The sequence below is a fragment of the Aulostomus chinensis genome, chromosome 8, assembly GCF_037954235.1.
Source record: "Aulostomus chinensis isolate RoL2024-O1b breed Wild chromosome 8, RoL_Achi_v1.0, whole genome shotgun sequence".
Classification (NCBI taxonomy): Eukaryota; Metazoa; Chordata; class Actinopteri; order Syngnathiformes; family Aulostomidae; genus Aulostomus; species Aulostomus chinensis.
This window is the reverse complement of record NC_141327.1, coordinates 24,793,905-24,819,068: the sequence shown is the minus strand read 5'-3', so window position 1 is coordinate 24,819,068 and position 25,164 is coordinate 24,793,905. Positions and strand designations below refer to the sequence as shown.

Below are 25,164 nucleotides of genomic sequence, written 5' to 3'. Positions count from 1 at the left end.
CCCCCCCCCCTTCAGCCCACACACACACACACACACACACACACACACCTCACTGGACTGACGTTTTTGCTGAGTTTCTCTTGTGTCAATCTGTCATTGATGTGGCAGGTTATTGTGCTGATGCTAGTATCCAGAGTGACTTTACCCCTTTCATACTGCGGGACATGTCATGTATTAGCTCTTAAAGTAAAAGCGATAAAAGATGACTAATGCCTTGATTTTATGCATTTACTTGTGGTGCATGTGCTGCAGCTGCCATCAGTATGGAGAGACTTTGATTCAGTGAGGAGCGCTGGTAGTTCTGAGTACTTTTTTGCTCCATTCTCAAAACAAGAATTTCAAGGAGGTTTTTTTTTTGTTGTCATTTATTTGCTTACTGTCGGGAGCATTTGGTAGGTGACTCAACATGAGAGATCATTGTTTCCAGTCAGTTTAGTGACTCTACTTCAGTTAACAGTCTATTGTTTTGTGGTTGTTTTCCCAGATTTGATCCTACTGAATCACAACAAACATCCAGACCACAAGTTTATGGTTTGTCTTTTAGAGTGGTAAGAAAGAATCCATAGTGTCACAGCCGTCATAAACAAACAGTGCTCATTTATTTATTCCATGAGATTGACACTCGTGTTAACGAATTTTACTTCACCTCTGATCCAACGGTGCGTGAATACACACTGAGCAGACACATTTTTCAAGTGCTGAACAGTGTTTACACGCATCAAAGCAACTGCCTTGTTAGTCCGAGTTTACAGGATGGACATGTATCCCATGTCATTTTTAAAAAAAATTCAATATATCATGAGAAGGAAGGAATTCAGTTTGCTGCTCAAAGACTTTTAAATGTTAGCTGACATTTTCCGCCCTTTCAGCCTCCTGACTCCTCCCCCTTGTGCCCACCATCTTGTGCTTTCGTGTGCGTGTGTTTTGCAGCAGTAACTACTGTATGATGTCACGATGCTGTTCGCTCTCTTCTTTTAATCATGCAGAAATAATAAGAACAAAAGAAATCAGAATGATTTTGGAATTGTAATGTCGCAAAGTATCCCTATGTGGCGAAGGTGTGGAATACTTGACGCCACATTGACTTTCTACGTCGAAACGTGAAAATGCAACTGCCTCACAGGGAAGTCAGCTGGTCTCTGAAATGACTGTGCTGTTCATGAAAAGGTAACATAGGCTGGGTTTGGATTCATGAGAACAAATAATACGTATTAACTAATCTATTTAAATGGGACAAATTCGCTACCTGGACGTGGCTCACTATGACTGACATATATGGAATTCTTCCCACACATTGATCACGTTTGACTGTGCTATTGTGTTTTAAGAAGTTCACCTTCATCAAGCAAGTTTTTTTTCCTCCACAAATCCCATCTCTCTGAGCCAAATTCGAACAATCAAAAATGCTGCTGCGAAATAAACGCACGCACGCGCACGCACACACACACACACACACACACCATCCACCAAAGTAATAAACAACAGTTCTCTGTGAGTTAGTTTGTGTCTTGTTTGAAAATCCCACCAAACACAGAGCAAGCTTTGAACATACAGCAATGTGGACAAATTATCTGCTGAAAACACATTTTCCAGGCTGTTCGTCCTCACCTGTCCCACTCACAAGGTAGTTTATTTAATTCTTTCTCCATCCCTGCCTCGGTGTTCCACAGGTGACTCTAGAGTGAGGAGAAGAGGAGCAGTCTGAAAGGCAGAGCCTGGTAGGGGGGCTGATGGATTGACCCAGATAGGGCGAGACAAGGTTCAACCAGGACACGCGGGATGGGTTGGAGTAGAGTGTTATGATTTGTGCTTCCCAGTGCTGCGACAACTTAATCTACTTCTCAAACAGCAACACACCTCAAATTCGTGCTGCACATTTATTTGCACGGTTATTGCTTGTGCTTAATGTTCGCCTCAGCAGATTGAATCAACTCTGGCTGGGACGGAGACAAACTTTGTTTCCACATACTTTTTCATTTACCAAAGACAAGAGGGAAATTGATGAGAAAGACAGCCAAAGTCATGTCAGTTACATAAAGCTTGCACATCCAGCTCTGCAGACAGAGGGTTACTGAAAACATGAACAGGAGTACTGTCTGTTGATGGTCACATGGAAGAGGATGAAACATCTGATTCTACTCTGAAACCGGTTTGGCTGGAAATTACAGCACTTACATGAAGCAAATGTTGAATAGCAAAAGAGGAAAAAAATCATGGGACCTTACACTTTTGACATTTAAAGAATTAGATATTAGTGCTGCTGAAAAGGTCATTGAAGGTAGAAAACAAAATCAGGCTTCTACCTCCCAACATATATCACAAGCATCAGACACTTGGTGTCAAAACATGATGTCTGGCCCACCTGTGACTGGCCCATAGGTGCCAAAGTGCTGGTGTCTGCAGACCACCAGGGGTTGTCACGGGAACCAACACTCTTACACAGAATCAGCTCTCAGAGAATCGGCCAAGTTTTCTGTACATAAATATAAGAACAAATACTCAAATGGCCAGTCTGTTGCAGGGTTAGTCACAGCAGACATCCGCTGTGACGTGATAACTGCTGCTTAACACGAATCTATTAGAGCTGCAGGGTTGATGAGGAGCTCTGCTTTTACGCTGCCGGTCTGTTTTCTTTCTGACCTGCAGGCATGGACAATGACAGAAACAGTACAAAACTGTTTCAAAAAACAAACAGCTTTTAAAACAAATATTAGAATAAATGCCTCATTGTAGAAGCAATGTGAGGCAACAGGTTAACACTGTGTGTTATTTCCACATGAAAATAAATCAAATCAATGTATAGAATTATTCAACAACATGTCAACGTGATGGCCGCCAATGTGTCCAATGTATTTTGAGTAGAAAGGGTGTAAATAATAGTTAGATGAATGTTAGTCATATTTATCTCAGTTTATACAAACAGATAGTAAATGTGGTATCAGACCATGATAAACCAGCAGTGACTCAACACTCTTTACATGCTCGTATTTATGCATGAAGAAAATACCCCCAGTAAACACTGGCAAATATCTCACTACATTTCAAAGTCTCTCGGTTGCTCACTCACACACACACACACACACACACACACACACACACACACACCATTACCCCACCTCAGAGGACTTTGCATTGACTTACTCTAGCTTCTTGGAGAACCTGAGCTTTATTTCATGGGGACTTTTTTAAACCCCAAGAGGAGGTCAAATCCCCTGTGACAATGTACACAGATGTATGTCCTTGTGGTTTAAGACACACACACACACACACACACACACACACACACACACACACACACACACACAAACACACACACACACACACCTACCCCACCACAGAGGGCTTTGCATTAACTTACATTAGTTTCCTGGAGAACCTAACCTTTATATTTTATCCCCCAAGAGGAGGTCGAATCCCTTGTGACAATGTACACAGATGTATGTCCTCATGGTTTAAGACATACACACGCACACACACACACACACACACACACACACACACACACACAACCAATAACAGGGTGGCTTGGATTCCCATTTGCAATTATCAAGCAGCTTGATCCTGTCAAAAGATTGGTTTGATCTCATTTATGTCATTTAGGTCCCTGGAAAGCAAGCATTTAATGAGGAGCCACTGCCACTCATTATGAAACCAGCACACTCACCATGCTTCAAGGTTATTGAGGTTGGACAACCAAAGCAAAGTTATATTAAAATCCTAGATGCTTTCATCAAAATATTAAATTGGAGAATTGGAGAATATTAACAGGAAGTGACATAAAAGCCATCTGACCATCCTCACTAATATGAGGGTGGAGGCATGTCGCCTAAAAAAATCTAATACTATAAATATTGCATATGATGATATGCAGTAATATGATACTCATATTGTCCTTCCTGAGCTTGTATGCCTATGCCTGCTGCTGAATGTGTTATCAGTTAATGATACCTCACGTAGCAGCGAGCAGAGATTCATACATGGTGGAAGTTGAGATCTTATCACACAGCACAGCTGATGCCAAGTGTGTGTCTGTGTGTTTGTTTTGCCCCACTTTCCCGTGACAGCTGCTGTACAACTTCAGGATCTTGTTTTAGGTGAAATATTTGCACACTATTATTAGAAAACATGAATCCGGTGTTTTCACCAGTACTTCAAAGCCATCTGTCTTCAAAGCTTGGTTAGCCACCAGGGTCTTTCCAGTCGATGATGAGCGTGATGACCTTCCTCTTTAGCTTTTCTAATCATCTTGACAGCAGCTCGTACTGTGCTATTAGCCCGGCTAATGTTCAGTTCATTGAGCTTGGTCAAGAGCAGAGCGACTTCATGGTTTGCATTGAAATAATGTTCAGACAGTCTTGGTCTCCAGAGGAGACTCCGGTGAAGAGCTGAAACGATTCCTAGAGAAACACAAGTTGATTACTCCCCCTACAGGCGATCAGACACCACAGAAATCCTCCCCAGATCTGAAACTGATGGTGGAGAAATCGAACAACTCGAAAGTCTGGTTACACTCCAGGCTAAATTTATTACTGACCAACCACCTGTAACCTACAATAGAGCGCATGAGGTGTTTTGCTACCTGAGGGTTCTGTGTTGGTCTTGGTCAGGGTCTAACCAGAGGACAGCTGCAGACTCTTGCTATCACAAGTTAAAGCCAAGGACAATAATAGTGAAGACGCAGATAGTGAAGGGGCGAGTGATTTGTTCCAAAAATTGTTGTCTCAGCTGTGAATAGTTGCATAATTTGAAGAATTTAAGTTAAAAAAATTTCCAGACAAGGAGGTAGAACTTTCTGAAGTTCCGGCAATTAATGGAGGTGGCCTAGTCAAGGCCTTAAAGCTGTGTATACCGAAGACTACATCCAGAAGGAATTACAACAACCTGCGATGAGAACATTTTTCATACATCTGTAGACTAATTACTTAATCTTGGTAGATTTTTTTTTTTTTTTGGCTGCAGGCAAAACAAACAAAAAAACAACAACAACAACAACAACAACAATGTAGCAATGGAAGCATTTTAGTTTCCGGACAAATGAATTCTGAGAATAAAGTCAGAAACTTTGTGGTTAAAAATGTTATGTTCCCTCAGGGTTAACACTAATTTGGATTGGAAGAAACATTCATTAAGCAGAATTTCAATGAATTGTGTTAATTTAAATTATTTTCTCCCTAAGAAATGTAAAAATGTGTCAAAAAGTTGGAAAATATGAGTTTTGTATGAACAGTTTCACAATCCTTGAGTCCTGCCACCTGCATTTCTCCACCCAATGCATGCAAATGTACGTGGAAGAGAGGCATGTGTAGACACACGCCTTTATGCTGTGCAGAACAATATGCAGGAGTCAGGACTCTATGAGACTCTAGTTTAAGGTGATGCGGCTGCCATGTAATGAGTTACGTAACTGTCCCAAAGCAAACACTTATTGTATATATTCTGTTATACTGTTGCTGTTCCCATGGAAAATTGAGGTCAGTGCAGAGGTTTTGCATCTGTTGAGCTTTATTATGTATGATTAGTTTGTGCAGTAACTCCCGTCATCCTATCTGACCCCAATTGACCTGAAAGAGCTCACTGTAATCTCCTTGCACCACAGTTAGGATTCTTTCCGCATGTTTTGAATGCCATCTTTTGATTGTGTTTAAAACCTACACGCCACAATGAAAGGGCGTTTAACTTTGCTGCTGTCGTTATCCGCTTATCTTATTATTCATTTCCAAGAGTCCCTCAAGTATATGATTTGGACATTGTCACTGACTTCCTTTTTATTACATTTAACAGCTTTGCTTCAAAGCCACACAAAGAGCATTAAGAATGTCATATTGCCTCTAATCTCCATATTGAAACCTCACTATCTTCTTTTGCATCGCTAGTATCTTCTACATGGACGTGTCGTCTCCCAGCCTCGCGTCACATCCTGCGCGGCCAGTCCCATCACAATTATGATGACAAGTTCAAAAGTTCCCTCAGATGTACCCTGATTATGTGTGTACAGTCACACCAGCGTTGGCCACACAGAAACTGCATCTGTGTGTGGAAAGAAGTCGTATAGACCAAGGCACAGAAAATAAGCATGGTATGTAGTGCAAACACACAGCAGCTGGGAGACATCAATCACCTGCCCCTCTCTCTGTTAGACAAACTGGTGGTGCAGTAGAACGGAGAACACAAACACAACAAAAGCAATCAGGAGGGATCAGTTCTCACGTCACGTATGTCTCACATTGGTATGTTTAAGATCCTGATGCGTTTTTAGCTATTTTGTTTGTTGCAGAACCTAAACTAGCATGATTAAGGGAAGCTACACGCTGCAAAACACAATCACATTTACTGATGAATAATTTTATTTTAAAAAAATACTGTAAAATAGATGTATTCCTCAATGAGCAGATGACCGTATTCGTTTAGTCCTCAAACAAAGAACAAGCACCTAGCATCCTCAACATCTCAGTTTAAGTTTAGTCCAGCCATCAGACCACATTTAGATTTAAATATATGAGTAAATTCAGGTGAAGGGTTGAGTTAAGAAAAGTGGATGACGAAAACAGAAACTGTTGAACATTTTTTGCTCATCAAGAGTGCGTTCCGTAATATTTTGTATGAACAATTGATTGCGCGTGCTGTGAAATGGGTTTGCCTATAAAAACAAAGCCACACATAAATGTGACAGTACTCCACAGTTCCTAACCCATCCATAAAACTTTATAGGCTCATCCTGCTCTGGTTTTACAGTCCACAACTTTACGAAAAGTCAGAGGAGACATAAAGCCAGCTGGCAGTGCGGGGGAAAAAAATATCAGCATTTAAGGAGGTTTATTCAAGCTGATGTCGATCCATTAAAGTATCCACATGCAAGTGCTTTTCAGTTAACTCAGTAATGTTCTCACTTGGACTGTTCACATTTTAATTGTTGTTCCCTCTTTTCCTTTGCGTCTGTGGTTTCATTCTCTTTATGTATATCTCCCGCCAGTTGCATGTCTTATTTTGAAATGCACTCTTCCCTTGTGTCTTGATTTACTTTACTTCCTGTTTTTGTCTCCTTTACCTCCTTTTCTGGTTGTGGTTGCCTGTGCCTTGTTTGTTAATCAGCCTTCGTCAGTCGCAGCTCTGTTTCTAATGATCCTTATTCAGCCAGCTCCTTCCCTGCCCTCACCTTCTCCCACCTGAGTCTTGTCATGCAATTAGTTCACTTTGTTTTTAAAATCATTTCCTCCTACTATTCTTTGTCTTCCCCGTGAACGTTCCTCGTGTTCTCAGTGGAACTAGTCTCATTTGTTCCTGAGCTCCTCGTCTGTTTGTTTTTTCAGTTTGGTTCACTCGCTCCTGCCTGCTGAGTTCTCTGCGTTTGTGTCCACCTGTCTCCTCATCATTCCAACAATTAATGGACCACTTCACAACATGATTCACAGCCTCCTTGAAACAAACACATGAATCCAGTGTGAATGAGTACAACGCCATTCATTCCTCCTGCCCCAAACACTGAGCAACAGCACTGCTTCTTGGCATATATTGAATTATAGGTTGTAGTCTAGGGGACAGACGATAACGACTGCCATAATAAATACTATAATAAACAGAATTAACTCCTTGAACTGAACTCTTGAAGTTGGCACCGTGATGGAAAAAACACTGCCTGCTATCATACATGAAACCAACACATGGGATCATGCATGGCATTATGTGTTATCCTCTGTTGGTCTTTGAGGTGCAGCTGCAAATTTAGTCCAAAAAAAGGCATCAAATTTGGATAGGAAACAGGGAGTGAAATGAGAAAAACCAAACACCTTTTGTAAAATAAACAAAAACCCTAAAGTGTAAAGTCCATCGCGGCTAGAAATCCCCAAAGATGGACAGATTTCACTGTGCAAGGAAAGCGCAGTACCAAAATACACAACGTAGCTCTACTCAACTCAAAAATTACTTCAAATGTCAATGGACGGTTGTATTGCTTTGTTATATATGGAAAAATGTGATTTCTGTGTAATAATTGGGCAAAATATTCAATTACCATTACAACAAAATTTCAGGTCTCCTGTTGGTTCCACCACAGAACCTCTACTTAACCGCTGACGGGTGAAATTTTTTGGATGATGCATACGGGGGAGGGGTTGATAGCTACACTTTGACCTGGACACTATCAGCGATGCGTAACCTCATACCTTCACCTCAAGTTTACTGGAATCCAATCATTATTTTAACCTCAATAATGAAGGACAGGATTGGTTGAAATCACACACACACACACACACACACACACACACACACACACACACACACACACACACACACACACACACACGTGCACTTACCTAACCTGAAATTAGAGCACAGAGAAATAATTTAAAATTTTTAACAGGATGATTTAGCTTATGAGAAATTAATGGGCACAGATGTTGAATGAATCATCAATTAGTCATTCTAGATGTGATATAGTGTATTTAGGGCTCTGTGCAGAGCAAGTGACAGCATCTGCAGCTGCTTTTCTCAAAACTAATTGAATTACAAAAGAAGGGGAGGACATTATCATATTCTGTCTTCTCTACAGTTTGATGCACAGCTCTCCAAACATTTTTCACTGTCAGCAGGAAAGCTGTTCACATCCTCCGGCGACATCATCACCCTTCCTCCTGTGGGTATGTTTCCAAATCTGCTTCTCACCAGTTCTCATCTTTTCTGATATCACTATTTGAGCCAGTCCATGGTTGTTGTTGTTGTTGTTTGTTCGTTTTTGTTATTCTTTTTGAAATAACTTGACCCCAAAGAAACAGGTTAAGTGATCACATCTATAGGAACTCATTAGTCGACAAATGACTCCCAGTATTTATAGAGATGTTTAAACTGCATGTATCTGTTGTTTTTCCTGTCCTCTTATAAGAATATACTGCACTGCCAGGTTTGGACAATGATTGTACGTAATGCCCAAATTCTGAATCTTTATTCTAAGTTTGAAACTGCAATTTCTCTTCTCACGGTGGTTCTTGTCATTGCTGGTGGGTGGCTGAGGGACAGTCATGACTCGGCTACACACTGAGTCACAGGTCCTCTGCAGTGACAGTGGTGGACCGGTGGGTTTTGTCAGTGTCTCCTGAGTGCCTCCTGTCACCAAGTTGTCAATCAGCCAACACTGACAAAAACAGAAGTAGAAAACAGTGTCTCTCTAAGCAACAAGTGATTACTGAGATCACATCGGTCAAGTCGTAAAGGACAGGTCTGTAAAAATGACCAATGAGAATGCAGAGGAGGAGGGACTTATGATATCAACATGGTTAACAATAGCAGAGGAGAAAATGACCAAATCTAACACTTTAGGATTTCCAATATTAGATGCAATATTTCAAATCCAGAGCAAAACAAAGCAGAATGGTGCTTCGTCTATAAGGATATCAGTGCTTTTTGTTATATTTCTAATCACCTAGATATTCACAAGAACATGTTTTTGTAACCAGGGTACAAAAAACACAGAGGAAGAAAGTTCTGAAAATGAAGTTGTGGGGGCTTTCAGATTTAAAAAAATGCATCTTGAAGTCCTAAAAACGTAGAAAAGAGAGAAAGTCTTTTCATGAACCTGGGTTTTCTGTGCAGTTGAAAGGCGCTAATGTTTTTGAAATGGGTGCTACATTACCAGAGAAAAGAGAGGAAAGTGGCACTTACATTCACTTGAGTTCGAAAGATCAGATCACTTACAAGCCCAACGCCCTGGGCTAGGTGCCCTCTGAGGTCATTTCCAGGCCGTGTTAGTAACACATTTGCCTTTAATGGACTTCTGAGTTTAGATGTCATTGTCATTTGAAAAACAGTGAACAGGCCGTTTTCATTTTGGAGCATCGAGGAGCAGCTGCCCCTCTTTCCCATCACCCAAAGGACTTCTGACGGCAAATGATCGATGAGCTGTGGATGCAGGCAACATGGAGGGAATTTGAATAGTATTCATTTGCATGACCTACCCACAAAGCTGGATGAAAATCAGCAAAGTTACTTTTCAAGTGTCCCTCAACTTGCCTTATCTATCAGCAACCACTGTCACAGCACACTGCTGTCTGATCTGGTGCTGAATCACACTTCTGGAAGAAATGAAAATTAATAAGATATTTGTATGACTGTTGCAGCAGAGTCAGCAGACTGCTTTAATGAACATCCCTATGCCACAGTCGTATGATACAAATCTACATTTTTTTTTATCACGCTGCAATATTTCTCTCATAAAATATATCAGATTATTTCTTATAAGACCAATTGCCGTGAGTACGTCCTCATATTCTGGGAGAAATTGATGCCTTGACTAGGTCACTGAGCTCTAGACGGTATGAATAACTAACTCCTTATTCAATAATTCCCTCTTGGTCTTGGATGGCAACCAAAGAACACAATGTGCAAATGCATCTGAAAGTTTGACAAAATGCAATCATTTCGACAATAATCACAGGGAGCATGTTTATGGGTCATTAAAGGAAAGCGCAGTGTGTGGAGGAACTCTCACGCGCTCAGCTTCAGCTCATTAGAGGAACGCGTAGGACTAATTACTTTACAAACGTGACAGGCCACAAAGAATGTGTCATAATCTGCCCCTTGAGAATTAGTGTACACTTCTGCATCGTTAAATCTGACTCGTCTAATCAGAAAAGGTTGCTGAAGAAAACATTTTAAAATCACTATTTTGACACGACTGCAAGCGGAGAAAACAAGACGCAGGGGTCACTGACTCTTATGTAATATCAGATATAATGTGAGCTTTGCCGTCACCGTTTTCAAACGAGCTGCTGAGGAGACAATAATGCCGATACAACAACAGAACCAAAAGATGAAATTGAGCTACCATATTGAGTGGATAGGCTCTATTTTTGCTGGTCAGCTGACTCCTATGTATTTATAGCATAGTTTATTACTACAGCAAGTAGACTTTAAGTAAATCCCTTCCAACAGAGATGCTACTTGGTCCTTGCTGAGGGTTATAGCGAATATAGTCTATAAATCACAACATTTCACAAACTCAATAAAGACTACTTAAGACTATATTCACCCTGCAGGCATTTGTGCTCCATTCAGATTTCTTTCCAGATCATTTTTCCTCCAAAAATTGGAGTCATGGTCCTAGTTTGACTCACAAACGCAGATAAACCCTGAACTCCTCTTTAGAAGAAGGAAGACACTGTGGGGTTAATGATCTCAGAGGGAACACAAGAACGGCAGCAGTTCTTTTAAGGTTCTCACAGGTTCCGAAGGGTTACCTTGGTCCATCCCAGCGATCAAAGCGACCTCAGACTGATTAAGGAGGTAGATTCAGATCAATTCAAGTCCGCCGTCGGTGCTATGATGTGCTGTGATGTTCGCTGCCTCGAGGACTGAAGTGGACCACAAAGAGAACTCTTTCAAATGACAAGACAATGTGAGTCCCTTATTTAAGAGGACGGAGTTTGGTTGGCTTGAAAAGTCTTTAGAAAATGAAAACACCCTCAAAGTTGAGAGACTTAACTTTAATCATGGATACAAATTAATGATATTGTACAGCTCATTTATTAAACCAACTCACAAACGCAGATAAACCCTATATCGCACGCAGCCCTCTGCGTACAGAGGCAACCAGGGATGTGAAGGCTACAGATGTGAGCGGTACAGTTTCATTTTGAAGTTATTATGCAGTGGAAGCAGGCCCATCACAGGTCACATGGTTGTTCAGACTGAACCAAATCTTGATAAAAATCAAATCTTTATCTGATTTGGAGCTATGCTTGAAAGTGTCCCAAATCAAATTTGTAAAAGATCAAATCTATTACAATCTGATCATTAAAAAAAATCTGATCTGAGTCACAAAGACGAGGAAAAAAACAGCTTTAGTCTGCCTGGGCCGATGTGTGAACAGAGCCCTAATCTAACTTTTAAACTCAGTCACCTGTTTTACCCAAGTATCTATTGAAAATTTGAAGCTAGCTCATTTTTATGTGCAAGGTACATAAACAATTCAATGGCGATGAACATCTGAGATATACACTCAGATAAGAGAAGATTGTTGCATCTTCTCGTGTACGGGGATGCCGGGTAATGATAGAGGTGTGCAGAAGAGTTGCCCCACAGCCTGAGCTCCCTCAGTAAAAATGTTATTCTCAATCTTAAATGAGTTCAGCCGAATCAGGACTTTTGCGTCGCTTTACTCAAAAGTCCACCCCAGGGTTTTACTGCCTTTTTAAAACCAAACAAACTCATGATCTTCCCTTAAACCAAACCAAGATCTTAACCACCACTGATATGCCACAGAATATAAAACAATGCACATATTCAGCTGCGATGATTGATGACGGCTGGGTCAAATGGGTGAGTGACTGTTTGCTCGCACAACTTGATTACGACATTTGACATTCGCTAGTTTGGTCACCTCTGAGGTCAGCACATGTTTGCTGCATCCGTGTGAGTGCAAAGGTCTGAGTGCTGTAAGAAAAAGCACGAGAGAACTCTTCAGGCTTGACCCTTCCCAGAAGTCCTGGCTTCATCTCGTCATCAGAAATAAGAGCTTTTCTTCATTGGAAGACTATTAGATTCTGTTCTTCAGTTTTCACTGAACTCCTCTTTAGAAGAAGGAAGACACATAATACTGTGGGGTTAATGATCTCAGAGGGAACACAAGAACGGCAGCAGTTCTTTTAAGGTTCTCACAGGCTCCGAAGGGTTACCTTGGTCCATCCCAGCGATCAAAGCGACCTCAGACTGATTAAGGAGGTAGATTCAGATCAATTCAAGTCCGCCGTAGGTGCTATGATGTGCTGTGATGTTCGCTGCCTCGAGGACTGAAGTGGACCACAAAGAGAACTCTTTCAAATGACAAGACATGTGAGTCCCTTATTTAAGAGGACTGAGTTTGGTTGGCTTGAAAAGTCTTTCGAAAATGAAAACACCCTCAAAGTTGAGAGACTTAACTTTAATCACGGATACAAATTAATGATATTGTACAGCTCATTTATTAAACCAAGCAAATTTTCATTTGGATCTTATTGTTATTTTAAGAGCTGAAAATTTCAGACAAATAATGATCATTACAGTGAAAGTAAACAAAACAGCGTTTTCAGAATGTGGAGTGGATTGAGACGAGAGGCAGACAAAAATAAATCCAGCAGGAAAACTGGATGAGGAGCTATATTTCTCCTCTGGGTCGTCCATCCTTGGTTCTCTTCTGATTGACCTGTTTCTAAGCCTTGCTCTATAAACTTGCATAGTCGTATTTCTAGCCAGAGTTTTCCATCCATCCATTTTCTACCGCTTATCCTATTAAGGTTGGGGGGTGGAGCCTATCCCAGCCGCCTTTGGGCGAGAGGCGGGGTTCACCCTGGACAGGTCACCAGTCCATCACAGGGCCAACACATAGAGACAGACAACCATTCCCACTCACAGTCACATCTACAGTCAGTTTAGAGTGTCAATCAGCCTCGTCCTCTCTTGATGTCTTTGGACTGTGGGAGGAAGCTGGAGTACCAGAGAGAACCCACACAGGAACAGGGAGAACATGCAGACTCCACACAGAAAGATCCTGTGCTGGAGCCGGGGCTCGAACCTGGAACCTTCTTGCTGTGAGGCGACAGCGCTGACCACTGCACCACTGCACCACCATGCCTCTCTAACCTCGATATCATCAACCAAAAATCTTTATATCATTCAGGCTGTACACTGTTAATATTAACAAACTAAGAAATAAAGACAAACAACAAACACTGCTAGCAATGACGTAAATCCCTTGGTCTTCTTACTTTTACATTGCAGTAAATTTATTAATACTTATTTACGATTTAATGAGTCAGCTGATTCTAAACATAGATGTTGCTTTAGTGGATTCACTGCTGTCCATTTCAATGATAACTTTGTTTCAGTGTACTCAGACTGAACAGAGACTATTTCTTCTCGCAGGTTGCTGAGGAAATTCACTCAGAAGGGTGTCTTGTGCAGAGTGATAGAGCCATTATTTCACCGTGAAAGTCCAGATTAGGATGGTCCGACTCTCTTCACTTTCTCTGAACAACAAACTGTCCTGCTTTTATTCTCCGGCAGAACGTGCACAGGTTCCCAAAATACTCATGCACTAAAATTAGGTGGGACCGTCAAACAAAGGCATTCCTATTTTAGACTTGGCTTGGTTTGAAACTGTGTTACGAACCTCAAAAAGAAACATGAATTGTAACTTTAGGATTATTTTAAGACTTTTACACCTGCTTCCAGCGTCATTAGGAGGAGCGCTACTTTTCTAGCGCTGCAGTCATCTGGAGTGAATGTAGGACTGTGACTGAGGAATCACCACTGTGAACCGTTAAACAGAGTCAGGCTGAATGGAGAAGTGTTAAACTGGGCAACATCAAATGACATGGATGTGTTTGCCTTAATAATCATCATTACATGCAGCGTAACTGAATGGTTCCTGCTAAAGTGAGCTGATTGCTTATTTATTTGACTAGACAAATCGCGCCCTGATTTTTAAACCAACTGATGATAAAATGTCAGAAAAGCTAAGCGATAAAGGAGGAGACAGTGGGAAGTTGAGGCTGTTTTAAAAGTTGAGGCAGATTGACTGCAGAGTCTGCATGTTTTTTCATTCTCTCTCTCTTTTTTTTAATCAGCGCCTTGCTTTAACAATCGCATAATCTGACGCGTTCACTGCTGGAAGCCGCTGAATCCTACCACATTCTTCTGCTGTTGCCGCTGAATAGCAATGGTGGACTAAGTGCTTCATTCAAGGGCACCTTCAACACAGAGGAGAGCGCCGCTCGCTTCTCTGTTCTGATTCTCTCAACTGGGATTCAGCTGGCACCCTTCTCATCACCAGCCAGCATCTCTAACCTCTGAGCGCCTGCCGCCTCGTGTGTGTATGTGTGTGTGTGTGTATGTGTGTGTAATCAAATAGTTACCGCTCTACAGTAAGCACTCTACAGTATGCATGTGTTATGCATAATTCCCCTTGGATGAGCATTAGGTTTTACTTGATCTCACTGCCCTAAGCTTCCCATGTGCGTCATCCCGAGCTCCTATCAAGCAGAAAGAAGTTAGCACTGTAGAATATTGTAAATGATTAAAAATAGCACAGGCAAGAATGGAAGGAGGAAGGGATGGTTGTTGGAGTGTGGGTGTGGGGGGGGTGGGTACAGAATATTACATGGCTGCAAATATAGTCTCTTGTACGTATAAGTATTTATAGACTCGTTATGTCGTCCTTTTGAAGTTAAAACATGCTTCCCTCAGCCAGCGAGTGTGTGAAACTGTGAGACGGTCCCAGACAGAATGAGAGCAGGAGACAAGAAGCCAGCACAGGAGGGTCGCCACAGAGACGACCAGATGCCAGACGCCTGGTCTCGTTAATCTGACCATCGCCAAGCAGACCACAACGTAAAATAACTGCTTCGATTCATTTTGCCCACTTGACCGTTATTTAATCAGGAGTCCACAGGGTTTGTGTGATAACCGTCTTACTGCCTGACTGACTTGATGCAAAGCCCTATTGGCAGAATTCCTCTACAGGTATGCGGTCTGACAACATAACATCCTTAGAGGACGGTGGGGGTGTTGGATCAGAGTGATACAAACCGACAGGGTGTCATGGAATATGAAGCCTGGCGGGTCAAATTAAAGTGAAAAGGGAAAAAAAAAAGAGTGTGTGTGAGTGAGTAAGCTCAGGAGGAGGAGTACAAAGAACGTGGAAAACTGAAATGACGTGCAAAACTTGGTGAGGGGGATGAAAAACACTCAGCAGAATGTGAAAGCCTGAAAGAAAAATGAGAGAGAAATATGGAGGAGAAATCTAGAAAAGATCTTCATCATTATCAAATGGAAGAAGCAAACCATTTCTAGATAAAATATCACTGCAGGCAGCTGCTACGTTTACAGGTAATCCTGCAAATATTAGAAAATCAGTCATTTATCTAGAAGCTGATGTGAGCGATAGCAGGGTCAGTTTTTCATCTTTCTGATGGCCCTGGAAAATCTAAACCCGGCAGGACAGTGAAGCACCTGACAACTATAAAATATGGGGTCAAAGAACTTTAGACCTTTTTAAAATGTTATTATTCATACTAATGTTATAAATACACATGCTGACAAGAGTGAGACACAGAATCATGGACTCGCATATAAACAAATAAGCCTTTGTCTCCCTCACTGCATGTCTGTTCCGTATGACAGGCTTGCACCGAGCTGCTGCCTCTCCATTCTTGTCTTTATCTCCACTATCACATACTTCTGTGCACCTTTCTCTCTCTCTCTTTCTCTCTTTCTCTCTCTCTCTCTCTCTTTCTCTCTCTGTGTCTAAGAGCAAAAAGGCAGCAGCAAACACACCGGACAAGGCTGGCAACACAAAGATAACATCATCCACACAGTCCCAGCAGTGGAGACAAAGCCGTGCATATATCTGCTACCTAATTAGATCTTTGTGGTATCTAATGTTTGAGTTTTAGTCCTTATGAGAGCCAAAAAGCTGTGAATTAGATGTGCAAGGTGTGTTTAATTAATGAAAACATAATTAAGTATTCCACATGTGACAGGAAACAGTGTGTAAACTGCAAGTTATCAGGTGTAAAGCAGCCCCACGTATACGCACCTTTCTTATTGTGTCCTGGCTGACAGCAGGGTCGTTAGCTAATCTACAGCTGAGACTTAAGTGCCTCATGAGTAAGAGAAAAAGATTCCTATCACCCCCTGCTCAATATTAATTTATTCAGCCTGGGTCAACTGCAAATTAATTGCAAACTATATATCAACTGCTGGCCGTTGTGGGCCCCCAATTAGCCCATGTTTTTCACCCACTGAGCTCTTTTTTTCCTTTCTGTTCATCTGCTGTAAAGCTGCTCCACCATGCTGAGCCGCTCTGATGCTTATCACGGCAATCAACACTGCAACTGACAGAGCCAGCGAGCAGCTACGCCTTCACATGTCTGTCTGGGAACAGGAGGAATAATAGGACACAACCAGCCAAACATGGGCTTTCATAAAATATTGTATTCTATTGCATTATGTTTCTTGCAAATTAGAGGGAACGACAGGATGCATATTCTCTCAGCCATATCGAATTCAAAACCAATGTTTAAATTATGGCGAGCTGTGAAAAGTATGTGACGGTACTGCAAAAGTGTTTATCTTACTAGCAGTACAATCTGATTAACATCCTGGATGAAAACATACAGCAGACACGCCACCCCTATGTGAACATTCAGGTGTAGTCTGTGGCCTCTGCAGTTCCAGAGGGACCCTTCAAAAACTTCAGGTTTGGAGCTCATACTTGAACTCTAACTGACACATACCTACAGGAGTTAAAGTTGTAAAACTCACCAAAAAGCGAGCAACGGACTCAAAAATGGAACGTGACTAGACTCAGGCAGTTGTCTTCTGCTGCAAAGTCTGGCAGTTGGTGGTCCCACGTCACCTCAACCCGCTTTCTGTTGCAGACTTTCCCAATATATTCATACATCAAATTACCATCTTTGCTCTGATGAGAATCCCTGACTTCTAGCGTATTATTTGGTAGTAACCTCGGGACATTCACAGTGAACGGGAATCCATCCATCATTTTCTGAGCTGAAATGAATAAATGAAATGAATCATAAACAATAAAAATCTGATTTTTCTGAATCGATTTAGACTTGGCAGTTTAATGTGCTTATTATTCAACTCCAGCACGTGAGCCCCGCACAAGCTGGGCCTCGCCACTCGGCGCCGTCTGCAACCGGCAGGCCATCACTGGTGGTCTGCCTTATTATGGGTGAATCAAGTTGAGCTTTGCTGCTGGCTCAAATGTCTCAGTGGTTAAGGTTGCTAACTTAGCATTGCCTCGGCACTCGTCAGCAGCCGTGACCAGTCAGCACTCCCGTTCCTCACAGCCACTACAGTTTAGGTCAGCACATTGTGGGCTTTGTCTCAATAATCTTGAAGATTAAAGGTTTGACCACCTACATTTTCACTTAAACGGCGCTTTAAGAGTACATAAACAGTGGAAGTTGTAGTACAACACAGCAGCACTTTTACTGATTCCTGTTCCGCATGGGGGTGGGGGGGTCGTTCTCTGGGTTTATCCTTGGGGTTTCCTGACTGATGGTTCCAACCATTGAGTTTGAGGTGGCAGCAGTTGCTCATTGTGCACTTTCTCAGCAGTGGTGACGAGTCATCTGCTTGCATGTGGCGGGTGCACATAACCTTACTTTGCTTTCAACATGGAGCCAAAAGATTTTGGTTAACGTGTGAAAGTTGATCCTTGGTTTGGTGGTAACGGTTCGGTATTTTATTTTCAGTTTGTTTCGATTTTCTGCTTCTCAGTGTGAAGGATTTGACAACGGACTCTGACTAAAGTCACGCCTGTACTTTCTGTCCACATCTTAAAGTCAACTCAGCATGCGCACCATGCAAATGTCTGCGTGTAAAATGTTCTTTTTTTTTTTAACAGCTTTAAGGAGGCACTTTGAGCTGCTGTCCCGTAGAAACCGTTTCAGTTGTGTTTGTCTCTCACCGCTAATGTTTCAGCAGGGGCACAGCAGGGTTCACAAAGAGCCAGCATTGTCATCAGTGGTGGCAACACATGATACAGCAGAGTGACACAGATACTGCCTGCAGAGGATAGGTTACGCAGTGTTCTTGCCACCTTTTCAAGCATCTCTGTGTTACAAAACTCAAGGCTTTAAAGTTTCCTTGTGTTTGGTCAAGCAACAAACACGCAGTCTCGGAATTGAAGAAAGCATTCTAGGAGACTTTTGTGCAGGCTGTTCCTGAGCTCAGCATGAATCCAGAAAATGATATTGCTTTGAGAACCTGAGGACGCTGAAGAATAGCATGAGCACAGCTAGGTATAACTGAGACATTAAAGCAGAGAGAGAGCAAATAAAGACAGCTTGCTTCCCAGTTTCAACTCACTAAAAATACCATAAATCCTTTTAATCAAATATAAAGCAGTATTTATGCGTGGGAGATCTGAGTAGCCCCTGCGGATCTTTTCCAGTAAAAACAAATTCAGCCCAAGAAACTCTGTCGTCAGTTTAATCATACACGTGCAAACTTGATTCAGAAATATTCAAGCCCGGAAGCCAGGTCTAATGGATAAATATTTCTCACAAAACAGGTCTTTCAAATGGCTTTCCTCATGATGAAAATAAAACAGGATGCTGCAATATCAACATCTGGTGTATAAGATCTACAGAAGGGGATTTGTTTTCTTTTCACAGTCATCTCTTTATTAGGCTCAACAGTGCTGATCCAATTTCCATTAAAAATCTCCCAACAAAGCCACTGGATATTTAGAAACCCAAAACAGTCATTTTAATTGGAGACATTTGCAAATGCCACTTAATTCTTCATTAATGTTTTGAAATATTCATTAAACAGAGAGCAATAATACCGTCAGAGGTGTAATGAACATGAATGGTCGGGAATAGCATTCCGCTGGCGCCTTGCCAGTTCACGCAACATTTAGAAAAAAGGATAAACTCTGTGTCACACTCAAAAAAAAAAGAAAAAAAGCAAAGACAGCCTGCTTCAATGTGGAGCTAGGAAGTATATTTTGCTGCAGCATCTACATATACATGTGGCTCAGCGCACTGAGGTTTCATATCAGCACGCCGGGTCTATCTTTACTCGTCAGTCGTGGGTGAAGGTACAAAAAAAGCCTTTTATTTTGGTTTACAAACTGACGCAGACAACACAAGAAGCGTGGAAGGATGGAATGTCGGACCTGGAGATGATCCACGCCAGTTTTTCCTTTTTCCCAGTCCGGCCGCTGATACCTGAACTTGTGTATCAGGGAATATCAGTGTTAAAAAGGAAGACATGAGATTGCTCATAACTGCTTCTCATGTCCGCTATCACAGCTGTGAGGCTCTGTCTATCGATATATCAGTTCTTTTCTTTTTTTTTTTAACTCTATAAGACATCTAAGCAATAAATAATACATTTATATGGTTGTACTTTACTTCACCTGCCACCTACAAAAATGTGGGACCGTAAACAGATTTTCTACCGTACAGATGTGACTCTTCTGTCTTTACACTTGTTGTGGCTCAATACTTACAGGAGCACTTTCACATGAATCTAAGATCATTTATAGACTCAGATTATATTCACAGGTACCTCCATTGTCCGATCTAGTGATTTTGGCCAGGATCGAGTTGATAAAATACAGCACAACCAAACAATTGACCTAATATGGGTATGATATGATCATCATTTTATGAGCCAGCTCAGGTTCGACAGTCGCCACTCCAAACCACACCTTCAATGTTGCGTATGTCAGCGTCTCATTGGTAGCACGTCCCGATGTAAAATCCCGCCACATTACTCAAGTTAAATAGCAATCAGTTCTTCTTCTTCGCTCTAACAGGCTGGGTGTGTTTTCCCATAGGCCTGCAAACACCCCTTTTGCCCAGCAGTTCAACCCCAGTAGAGAAAGATCTGGACAGATACCACAGATCCAAAGAATGGTCATCTCCTACACGTCTGAGCGCTGAATCAGACGCCCAGACGCTTGTATTCAGGGATCGGTTGTCGGTTTTACAGAACCTTTGTATCATTCTTGATATAATCCACAACAAGGATCAGAGGCAGTGTTCCACCTTGTGCTGACATTTTTACTTCTGCGAATATTCCACAGCAACCAAAGTGTCTAAGCTGAATTACTGTATGCTTCATCTCCAAACTCACTTCTTGCCAGTGGAAGCACAGCACGATGTCCTGTGTATGAGTAAACTTTTCTGCTATAAAACAGTAGCCATACTTTATCCCGGTATGTAGTACTCGTATGTAGTACTAGTATGTAGTGCGAAGTAGCAGAGTTTCAGGGCGACTCTGTCCCTCAGTTTTACCCAGTAGGAGGCATTACTGGGACTGGAGTGGTACAGCTGGCAGCTCTAGCCTGACTCATTGGTTTCCAATCCTAACTGCTGACACCTAGCAGCATCATCAGACTGCTCCCTTCCTTTCTGAATGCAAACCACTTCTCAAAACAGTTTTTATTTGATTTGGCTCTGCTTCAAGCATGGATATGAAGCTGGGAGTCTTTTACCAAAGAAGAAATTACACCACGACCTATGGGATGGAGGATCATGGCACGCAGTCACACATAGGTTTGATTGTCTCTCCTGTTGTCATCACATGATTACAAAAATCATCTTGCAGTTTACTTATCCGCGAGTTAGGATGTAAAGATTGCCTGTTGGTCGTCCTTTGTACTTTTCACAGCGTGAGGTGGAAAATGCCTTTATCTACAACAAAACAGGTACATTTAAGATGCTTTATTGGCATGAAGCTGAGCTCACAGCACATACTTTGTATCCAGCCATGCAGCTCAAACCACTCACCATGTGTTGTTGGCTTCACGCTCGCTCGCTCACTAGCCATTTCGTGCACTGGCAGAGAGTTTGGCCATGCAGAGACAGTAGCGCTGCTGCCTGCAGTATGTGACCACAAAGCCTGCCAGGTCCTCCACTGAGTATATTTCATCACTCATTATTTAATTTATCCGCTTGTTGTTGGACTGCTGTGCAATCGCTAACAACATTAGGTTCATGCCAAATAGAGAAGATGTCAACTATTAAGTCACAGGCTATTGAATTCTTTCTGGGTTGAAAACGCGGCAGTTACAACGCACTCCTGAAAACTGACACTGACGTTCAGTCCAAGTGAAATTCTCGGCCACTCTTCAGACAATCATCAGTGGCATCAGATTCCCACAGACGAGGGCCAGAAAAACAAACGCTAACAGCCAGCAGCCATCACGACATTCCAAGAATAATGAAAGTATGAATGGAAAAGTTTTCTGTGTCAATCAATCCGTCTGCCAATTTGCACACATTTGGCCAATGACTTTTTGAACAGCAAATTGCGAGAGCTTCAAGTTAGACATGCATGTCCTCAGAACTTGAATATGGAAAGTAGCAAATACGCTTCAAAGGCATGAACTTGGGGAACCACGTCACCGGCCTGTGTAGACCTTGTTAGTATTCACGGACAGTTATGCAAAACACAATTAAGCGGAATGTTTTTATCCATCACTTCCTTTTGATCCTCAGACGTTGGACTTTAGGGGGCTGAAATCGGCGTGGCGAGAAGAAAATTAAATTGTCAAATGAGCTGAATAAATAAATCCTTCTGATAACTCTCAACAGTCTCCGACATTTAAGCATCGGAGATAATATAAGTTAACAGCTTGCTTGATTTAAAATCCTGCTACTGCTGCATTATGACCCCTTTACATGTAATTAGCCATAATTAACGGAACTACTTCAAAGATGCCATTTCCCTAAACTTATCTCTCCTCTCGTCTATGACTTTGTTCCTCAATTTATCATGCAATGCCACAACTTTAAGTCGCACAGCACTACTCTCAATGACAAATTCTATTTCAAGTGTGCAGCTCTACTCAAATACTCCGGGGCAAACACTGCAGACTTTCCTGCCTTTTTCCCCCCTTCTTCTTTATTTTATTTGATCAAATGCGGATATATCTAAAGGCAGTGGGAACTTGCAGGAATCTCAGCGAGAAACAATCATATCCTTGAACATCCAAGATAAGACCTAATATTCCTTGCAGGGGATCTGTGCTCTCTAGCCACATGATGAAAATCTATTCTGACCCTAACATTTCTGCAGTGAGTGAAATGGTAATGTCAGGAGTGTATTTAGCAAATCACCCGACTCTGGCCTCCAAATGATGACAGCCATGATATGTGTAGCTGTCAGTTACAGTGCGCAGACCTGAGCACGACAGGAGGCTCTTGGGTTTTCTCAGCGCTGCTCTGTCCTCTCTCGGCTATTAAAATATCAGCCTTTAAGCACCTTCAGGCCAAACTCTGATGTGTCAATCTCATCCAGACTCGCAGGCGTAAAGAATTTAATCAATTTACACACAGTAGAACACACCGAGGCTCACGTCCCATCACCGGTAATACTTTAAAAATGACGTTGTGGTTGTCATCATTAGATTGAATCTCAAACGTGGATAGTGGAGGAGGGACGGGGCTGGAAAAAAAAAGCCTGGTAAGCATTACTGCTGGGATGCATGGGCTTTCCCTTCGGTTTCAGACAGTCAAGAATTGCTCGAATGTTTCTCGTCGCTTTGCTCTCCTCCGAGCCTGCTTAGCTGCCCGCTTACTCGGTGTGGGTCAGTGAATTATATCCGCTCCAAAAGTAGGCTACAGCAGGTCGATGAGAACTGTCCGTTACAATCAGAGCACGTCGTGAGTAATCGTCTCACACCTGAGAATTTACGTCTCAGATTTCAACAGACATAGAAAAGTGGGAGTTCTCGCGGTGAAACAAATGACAGGGGATGAGAGGGAGTTAAAGAAGAAGAAAAAAAACAGACACTTTCAAGTGGTTGGATATATAAAAACAAACAAAACAAAAGCAAAACTGTACACAAAAAAATGACTGAAAACTTAACTTGGTCAATTTAAAAGCAGATGTAATCGCACAAGGCATTAAAGTACATTTCTAGCCGCCGGCGTTGAATGATTCGACGTGTCAAAGTTTGTTTCCGTTCGCTTTCAAACGCAGCTGCGTCTAATTGCACGAGCCGAAGAGTGAGAGAGAGCGCGCGTGAGCCGCTCCGGTCCCCGCGCGCGCTCTCTCCTCCTTGAGTCCACTCACCTGCGTTCCTGAGCTTCTTGTTGCGATACACGGAGAAGATGACCAGGAGGTTCCCCAAGATGTCAACTACGATAGTGAAGATGAGGAAGCACCCCAAAGTTGTGGTAACCCAGGGCGGGCGGCTCAGGACGGTGTCACTGGGGTCTGGCGAGGTGCTGTTCAGGTGAGAACCATTTATAACCATTGTATAGGCTACGGTCGCCGAACTTTCTCAACTAAGCCGAATTCACCGCCACTTTCCCGTGCGTCCTAAAGCCTGGGTTCCGGAGACGCCGGTGGAGGTGGAACACTACAGCCTTCCACGGCTCTCATCCTCATCCTTCTCTCTCTGCGTGTAGACTTTCCCCAGCTGCTGTGGTGGATCAGCCCTGGTCGTCTCCCCCCCCCCACCACCACCCCTCTGTGGTCTCCTCGGTGTCACTTCTGCGCCCGTGTGCCATTCACTTTGTCGTTACGCATGTGTGACATGAAGCCGCAACTTCAAACCTTCCCAGCATGTGACCAAACATTCCGGAGATGAGCATTTCTTATTTTATTTTTTTTCTATTATTTCAAAGTGAGAAACACTGCCGCCCTGTGGCCAATCGGAGTAAAAGCAGCCGTTCATGAAAAAAAAACGCCCTGCCTTTCCACATATGTGTTCATTCATAGCTTTGCGGTCGCCTGCATCGCTTTATTTCAGCCGCTCATTCATTATTACCTTGAGGAATCATTCATGGTTCTTCTCTTTGGGAAAAAAAAGCCTCAGAGCCAAGAAGACAATGGAGAACTGTGTCAGTGTAGCCTACAGATGAAGGGTGATAGTCATTCAGTTTCCCAAAATAAATTTACCCACATTTACAGTGTTGCGGTTTAAAGGGACTCCAAAAAAACTGGCACCAACAATCTTTCAGTCATGAGTTTACACCGTATTGTGGATACTATTATTTTATTAAATAAAACCAGACCATATCAAAGCCTCCCTGTGGAAATTGCGTTTTCTCCAGTTCGTTTTGAGCATCACTGTTTTTACATCAAGTGAAGAAATTGTACCTTTATTATGATTATTATTTTTACTTTTAGCTCACTGAGAATCAGACCTTAAGAGTTGGTCCTTGGAATGTGGTTCATAGAAGTCGTAGTTATCTTGGACGCAAATCCTGGTCCAATATTTAGCATAAAAGGATGATGGGGAAGTTTGAATGATTTGACTTTAAAGTAGAACGAGATCCATTTTGTGTCCAGCAGTTTTGAATTGTGAAATGAAAAATATTTGCATATTCGTGTGAAAAAAGAATCAAAATAATATGTTTGTATGACGAAATACACACGTGGAGGAGATGGAGCTTTCAAGTCTTTTGAGCTCCTCTGTCATGGAGGGTCAGATTTCTGAGAGTATATGGATTTTCAGTCCAAAGAATGGAGCATCTCAGTCGTCAGTGGCGTGTCAGACCCACTCATCTGACACACAAACACCTACAGCTTTATTCAACAGCTGTCTGAATGACATCCTTTCAAAATAAATGGTGGGAAAATATCACTCACTGGAAGGCAATGTATTCACTTTTTAGGTCTCTCTGCTCTTGTTTATTTTATTTT

At 42.1% G+C, this 25,164-nt stretch overlaps 1 protein-coding gene across 1 annotated transcript in view; it reads right to left on the bottom strand.

Moving 5' to 3' along the window:
• The window catches only part of mtnr1aa (melatonin receptor 1A a), a 38,122-nt gene extending 14,125 nt beyond the window's left edge, over positions 1 to 23,997 (bottom strand). The window contains exon 1 of the mRNA XM_086211871.1: positions 23,587 to 23,997. Within this exon, the coding sequence (XP_086067997.1) occupies positions 23,587 to 23,770 (184 nt within the window). The 5' untranslated portion in view covers positions 23,771 to 23,997. The remainder of the gene's footprint in view (positions 1 to 23,586) is intronic.
• Positions 23,998 to 25,164: the final 1,167 nt, after the last annotated feature.